General features: G+C 36.6%; 1 protein-coding gene across 2 annotated transcripts in view; it reads left to right on the forward strand.

Moving 5' to 3' along the window:
• LOC107654655 (uncharacterized) overlaps positions 1 to 4459 on the forward strand; it is a 9376-nt gene extending 4917 nt beyond the window's left edge. The window contains exons 3-6 of one of the 2 annotated variants that reach the window (XM_016441836.1): positions 380 to 473; positions 1035 to 1084; positions 1262 to 1336; positions 3614 to 3692. In XM_016441836.1, coding sequence (XP_016297322.1) covers positions 380 to 473; positions 1035 to 1084; positions 1262 to 1306 — 189 coding nt within the window. In that variant the 3' untranslated portion in view covers positions 1307 to 1336; positions 3614 to 3692. Of the gene's footprint in view, positions 1 to 379; positions 474 to 1034; positions 1085 to 1261; positions 1337 to 3613 lie in introns of both variants that reach the window. The other variant, XM_016441835.1, reaches the window with a different exon arrangement.
• Positions 4460 to 7753: the final 3294 nt, after the last annotated feature.

Consider the following 7753-nt stretch of genomic DNA (forward strand, 5'->3'; position numbering starts at 1 on the left):
GGGGAAATTAATGGAAAAAATACTTTCGAAACCAACTCTGCTGAAAAGGTGGGCAGGCAATGATGCACTCAATATATAAGATGTCCATCATATTGGAACCATTAAATCTGTTCATAAAATAGGTCCATAAACAATTGAAAGCAATAGGCTGCAGCGCACAATGCTGTGGCTTTTTCGAGGAAAATTCATTGATCTGTTAGTGTGAGTGATGAACTGCATTATGATACGCATCTACAATTTTGGGAATGATCCCCCCCCCCGATACAAAATCTGTTTCTTTTTTGTTTTTGGTTATTGTCTGAATATTATAGCTCTATATAATAACACTGTCTCTGAATCTTCTGAATCTGTAAATTGCTGTTGTGTTTGGTTGTTGCAGGTGTGTTCGTACTGTTACAGGGTTGGTGCCACTTTGGGATGTTTCTTCAAAGATTGCCCCAATAAGTACCACTTCCCCTGTGCCCTGCAGTCAGGTAATGGTCATCAGTTCTCGTGAGACCATGCAGACTGAATCCAAAAGTAATGCAGTGTACATTGTACAAAACTACAGTATCAGTTTGGTTGAACAAAAAAACAAACAAATCTTTGTTTCAAGGCAGTGGCGAATGACAAATGCGTTTCAGGGCAATGAGGTACAAAGGTACCTCCTGAAATTGATTTCGAACAGACTTCTGAGGCAGCATATAACGGTCTAATGATCTACAATAAAATAAAGAGCACTTTGGTGATAACTAAGTGAAGATATAATTACTATAATGCTCATTTTAGCAAAAAATTACATCAATTTTTTTTTAAAAAGATGTTCAAAACATACATTGATGCACAAACTGACCACTAATCACAACTTTCAGGCTGCATTTAATTGAAAAGCCCTATTGAGATTTTAGCTTCTTGTAAGGCGTCAGTTTGTTTCCCATTTCCGGCTGTTCTGGGGTTTCTCGCTCGTCTCCGTTTTGTTGCACTGATGCTTGTGTTCTTTTTCATGTCATCATCTTTGTCGAGGTGCTTATCTGTGCTGCTGTGTCTCCACACAGACAGTGCGCTCAACGAGGAGAACCTAACGATAAGATGCCCGAAGCACAAGGTGACTCACAGATATTGATTTAGCTGGAGTTTCTCCGAAACAATGAGTTTAAGTTATGAAAATGACACGAGTTTGCAGCATAATAGACTGGGTTTCTCAGCTTTATTATCCTCCTCTTGCATCATCTTCACTGCTGATAATGATCACTTCATTTTTTTTTTTTTTTTGTCTTCTCAGAATAAAACATCCAGAGTGAGCGTTAGCAGGCTGAAGAATAGATGACATTTGGGAGGTGCTGAAATGTCTTTGAAGGTATTTTACTGCACCACTCACTAGGGCTGCACGATAAATCGAAATGGAATCGAGATCGCGATTCGACAGTTTGCCTTTAGAAATTTTTAATCCGAAGTATGACATTAGTTATATTTTGTCTGCAGGCCTTATTAGGATCATTAATCATTTATTTTTATTTATTTATTTTTTTATATATTTTTTTGTGATATGACCTAGGCATGTTCTTGACAGGTTTCATGAGATTTTGTGAGTAGTAATCATACCATTCTGTCTCACTTAAATAACAGCATCTAAAGTAAAAGTAATTAATTACTAGCTACTAATTACATCTAGTGTCACTAGATTACTGTACTAATTACACTCTCTTTTAAAAATATTGAATTACTTATTACTAATTAATACTTTATAAATCCCATTTCAACCTCAACCAGTTACAATAGAATACATGGATAGACATGAAACGGCTCTTTTAATTCTTTAAAATATATCATATAAAATTGCATAAATTATTCTCCAACTGACCAAAGTATTTGGTCGCATTAAAAACATACATTTTAACATCAGATGTTAATTTTCGTAACATTAAATCCACTGTTGTTTTATATAGAATCCTCTATAGTCTATACAGTATTTAATGCAATTACATCAAAAGTAACTGGGTTTTAAAAATTCAGAGTAATCCCTTACTTTACGTTTTTACTTTACAAGGGAAAATTAATTGCATTACATTAATGAATTACTTAGTAATGCATTACACCCAACACTGCCCCAATTCTCATTAACATAATGTGGGGAAAAAAATACTGTAGTGATAAAACAGTATATTATTAGAGGTATTCATTGATCATGGTAGAATTAGTACTACTACTATCTTTGATAATGATTTTATTGTATTTTTTATAAAAAATGGCACAATGCAAAAATTCTAAATATAATTTCATTTAATTTCTTTTGATTTTGTGCTTAAACATGACCCAGGCATGTACTGACGAGCTGCTGATCCAGGTGTGTTTCATTAGGATCGGTTTGAAAATGTGTAGTATTGCTGTGTCTCCAGGAACAGGCTTGGAAAACAGTGACATATCAGAGATATAACAACACTTCTCCTATAAGCCTGGCAAACCGAAACGCGTTTTTTCAGGTCTGAAAACGCAAGGCACTGCCTTTTTTTTTTTTTTTTTGGTGACTTAAAAAAAAAAAAAAAAAAAAAGAGGAGTGCACAGCATTTTTTATGTTGCTAGGCAACCACCAAATCAGCTGTCCTGTCGGTCTAATCAAAGGATTATAGCTTTATAAGTTTATTTATATAGCACATTTCATACACAATGGTAATTCAAAGTGCTTTACATAAAATAAAATAAAAAAAAATAATCACAACAATAAAACAAGGAATTAAAAAATTTTGAAAATGATAAAAAAATAGATTTAAGAGGTTTAAAATGAATTTAAAACAGTTAAGAATAGAAAACGACTATACATAAAATATAGTGCAATCAGTTCGGACATTTCACAGTGCTCATTCAATAAATGCACAGCTAAACAGATGAGTTTTGAGTATGCATTTATGTCAAACCCCTAGAGTCAAGGTATGCATTCACCTTGAGAACTTCCATCTTTGTTTCCAAATGCAATGACTTCAGTATTTTCCTTGTTTAACTGAAGAAAGTTCTGGCACATCCAACTGTTAATTTCATTAATGCATTGGCAGAGGGAGTCAATGGGGCTGTAGTCATTTGGAGATAAGGCTATGTAAATCTGGGTATCATCAACATAGACAACTGCAGTTTTCAGGGAGTTTGGAAAAGTCCCAGAAACCTTAAAAAATACAGCACCAGGTAACCCACGACAGACACCAAAATTTTCTCCTCCATCATTGCAGTTTCTGGCCTTTCTAAGCAACGGTAAACATTCGTCACCACAATGGAAGGCCCGCCTCTCCATTCATTTGACTGGACAATGGAAAAAAACCGCGAATGACGTCGAGCGCTTTTTCTGCTCAGTTGCTTTTTTTTCAACTTCAGTCGCTCAGAGCGCTCTTGCAAAAACGCGAGGTGCAGCAGGCGGCGAAAAAGCGAGGCGCATAAACAGCACGCAGAACGCTCATTGCCAACCGAAAACAATTTAAAAAAGGTGCCTCTCGCAGCAAAAAAACGCGTTCTGTGTGATCGGGGCCAAACTCTGTTCTTGTTTGTTGTCATTTGCATTTTCCAGCATTAATGAAACACTCATCTCAAACACTAAAGCTGTGTTTTATGGTGTAATGATAATTAATTTTTCTTTGATCTTCCTCTGCAGGTAGACGTCGACAGATGTGGCTGTGGAGTGGGTCCCTAATGTGTTTACAGATCGTTCCATTTGATTTAGCACTCCACATGTTGAGTTGTTTGCACGTACTCTCAGGCAGTCGAATGTTCGGGACTGGATGTGCTGTGTCTTTTACCTGTCGCTCGAGCGGTACCCTTGGGCAACGCTGGATGATTTCCATTGCATTCCTCTGCGTTCCGAACTCCTGATAAATTCAACCACTGCAGATTTTTACATCTCCGTTTCATCTAAGTTTACTGAAGGCCAAATATCTCCCTCTGCTTCAACCTTTTACAATGTTATGGCAATCTAAACAACAGTGGAATCAATAATGAGAGCCTCGTTTCATTTGAAGTGACAATACAAGCGTATTGAGCGGAAGTGCTTGATTTTCATTCTTTTGTGCTCTTCAGCATCTCGTTGTTCATTAAATATGTAACACCAACTGTCCATTCTGTAACAGTGATGTCTTTTTATTACATAAAACTGAAATGCTGAATGAACTAGTCTCCTCCAGTGGTACCATATGCACTATTATGTGAGCACATTTATTTCTATTTATGTTTAATGCATAGGTGTGTATTTATTTGCCAATGAACAGCCTCCTTTAAAAGGACAGAGTGTGTTTTAGCACCTTGTATAAATGCAGTAAAGGCACATTATAATTTGATGTTGGTAACCGCTACAGGGTGCTTTAAATATGAATCTGGTTTCGGTTTTCTTTTGAAACTTGTGGCCTGGGAAGCAAGAAATCACAGCATCTGTAGGATTTTCCATTTCACCTGATGCCTTGTGATGTTTCGAGTTCTGTTTCAATAAATGTTTTTATTCTACATTCCTAAGACGCCATTGTGTGACAGTCCTTCATTTGGCATTGGACTTGATGTGTTGATACACATTTGTCCTGGTGGTGGTGCTAATAAACAACCTTCAGATGGCACGGTGTCACTATCCAGTTGAAAAGGTTTTCTGAGTGGAGTTGCTTTGTGGTTTATAGAGCATTCTGCTACAGCTGCTAAATCGTTTTGAGAGGTTTTTATTGCAATACTCTCCAATTGCTAGGATGTTACCATCATGGTATTGCTTGGCAGATGCTAAAGTCTTCTGGTTAGTGACCCAAGTCACAATGGCCACATTCACACAGCAGCAGAATATGGTTGTCTTGTTAGTTCTGTATTCTCTAATACACTCTCAGAAAAAAAGGTACAAAAGCTGTCACTGGGGCTAAAGGCTAAACACTTTTGTACCTTTTAGGTATTAATATGTACCTTTAAGGTACCAATATGGACTGTTTAGGTACAAAAGAAAAAAAGGTACAAAAGCTGTCACTGGGGCTAAAGGCTAAACACTTTTGTACCTTTTAGGTATTAATATGTACCTTTAAGGTATCAATATGGACTGTTTAGGTACAAAGGTGTGCCTTTTGAAAAGGTACCGCCCCAGTGACAGCTTTTGTACCTTTTTTTCTGAGAGTGTATGGTTGTGTTCACACACATTTCAGTTATTTATGGGAGTGCAATCCGCATTCTATAACCAAACTCGCACCCGTCAGTTATCAAGACCACATTTTCGGTGAAGCCCTGCTGTGTGAACTGAACCGGACTTGACAACTTGCAGTCTGTCACATTATACAGTCTGAGAGAGCCTTTTTGATCAGCAAAAAAAATAAAATATGTAAAATAAAAAATAGAACTTTCCATTTGTTACTTAAAGAACACTTTTAAGTACTTTTCAAACAGTTTTCAAAACTTTTTGAAAACTACTTTTCAAAAGTTCAAACATTATTTATAACAAGTTAACAGTCAGTAATAAAATAAGAACAAATACTCAACTTACAAGCAAGCATAGATAAATACAAGAGAACGGGTGTCAAACTCAGTTCCTGGAGGGCCGCAGCCCTGCAGAGTTTAGCTTCAACCCTAATTAAATGCACCTGATCCAGATAATCAAGTCCTTCAGGCTTATTTGAAAACTACATGGTATGTGTGTTGGAGCAGGGTTGGAACTAAACTCTGCAGGGCTGTGGCCCTCCAGGAACTGAGTTTGACATCCCTGCGATAGAACGAAGTTACAATAAAATAAGGTCTAACAGTAGTATTCAGGTACAGTGATGTAATAATTAAGTATAAAATAAATCTGCACATTGTTCACTGTATAAATTAAATATAGATTTTTTTTTCAAAGCTAAATGACAGAGCATCAATTTATAGGCTGTTGCCGAATGCACGGTTCCAAAATACTGTTATGCATCCAATTTCCATCTGTTTACGTTATCTACTAGCATGCGCTACATGTTCAAATAAATATTTGACAAAAAAAAAAAAAGTTTTATGAAATTACAAACCAAATGCACTGATCTGCCTACACACATCAGATTTTCTCAGTTTTACGTTCATTTAAAACTTTTTATTTTAACTTAGTTAATTAAGACTGTGCTACACGAAGACAATTTTGACGTAATTTTGTCTGTATTTGGACGTTTACGCGTGATAAGATGAAAAGTGAACTCAGTTCTGTAATGGTGGGCTGTCTGAGACACTGCTTTCTGTGTGCGCGCTTTGGGTGCAACTAGAGATGGGAAGTAACGAAATACAAATACTTCGTTACTGTACTTAAGTAGATTTTTCTGGTATCACTTTATTTTTATTTTTCCGACAACTTTTTACTTTCACTTTCACTTCTTACATTTTTACACAAATATCTGTACCTTCTACTTATTACATTTTCGAAACAGGCTCGTTACTTTAGTTTTAATCTGTATTTTCGCCATAATAAATCTCTAATAAATCATGAATCAGTCTTGACTGGCAACGCTCTGATTCTCTCGCGTGCTCCGCCAAAAGGTTTTGATCAGAGTCATTGCGAGACACTTGAGAATGGAGGAGCAGAGAGGCAAAACTACTGATCTGTTCAGGACTTCAAGTGCAGGTCAGTTTCATCTGTAAATAGACTACTAGTTTTGTATTTGTTTACTTGGTTAAGCAGGGCCTGAACTTCGGCGGGGGATTGCGCATAATTCTACACATTCCTGCAGGGGTGAGTACCGTTGTGCCCATTTTTGACCCCCTGCCAAATTATTACCTCTCTGGTTGAAATCACTATCTGATTGCCTAATCCTAACCCCACCCCTAATCCTAACCCCTCCCCCACACCTAACCCTAAACCTACCAATACTAGGGGGGTAATAATCTGGCAGGGGTCAGAATTTGGCACAACACCGGCACTTCTTTTTTTCACTTCAAGCACTGTATACAATCAATAACATCACTGTAATCAGAAACAAATATTCAATAACTTCACTGTACTGTCACCAAATTCAGTTCACACATCACTGCTCTCCTGCTGGTTACACTACAGCACTTAGATTGATAAAATGGCTTTTTCATCATGTTTTTTATTACAAAATACAATTATTAACTTCAGTATAATTACAAAAAATATTCACTTCCCAATACAAACACGCCCCATAGTACAGTCCCACCCCTAAAACTGACACTGATTGACAGATTTCCGTGTAAGGCATCGGAAATTCAAATGCTCAAGGAATCGCAGAGAGAGTGAAAAAGCAGACGTAGAAATTAATATTGTTATTTAAATATATATCTCATAAATCATAACTCGTAAGACATGGGAAATACAGTTGCCAATGGACTTTGCTTTTCCATTTGAAATTTGGCAGTCTGTACTTGACTGTAAGTTTGCGAAAGCGAAAACGCAAATGGTAATGCAAGATTTGCAATTGCGTTTGGATTATGTCACTATTTACGCATCCACATATGGAAAACACAACTGAAAATACAGTTAGCAATTCCTTTTGAAAATAGTCCGGAATATCCTTCCATTGAGGTGAAGGACAGTAATACAGTTTTTTTCAATGGATTGTGCAGTTGTTCAAAAACATATTGATTATTCAGCTTTTCAAAAGACTTTCAGTGGACAAAACTCCATAAAAAAGATTGAAAGTTGTGAATTTTGAAGATTACATTAGATTTAGGATCTTTATACAGTGCGTGCCAAATCTATCCTTCACAGAGCATTATTTTAATTTGTGTCAAATTCAGTACCTCTAGCCAGACTAAGGTGTGTCTCTAGATGTTAAACCATGGATGAGTTACATGGTTTAGTTACACG

This window comes from Sinocyclocheilus anshuiensis, unplaced genomic scaffold (genome assembly GCF_001515605.1).
Source record: "Sinocyclocheilus anshuiensis isolate Anshui unplaced genomic scaffold, SAMN03320099.WGS_v1.1 scaffold996, whole genome shotgun sequence".
Lineage (NCBI taxonomy): Eukaryota > Metazoa > Chordata > Actinopteri > Cypriniformes > Cyprinidae > Sinocyclocheilus > Sinocyclocheilus anshuiensis.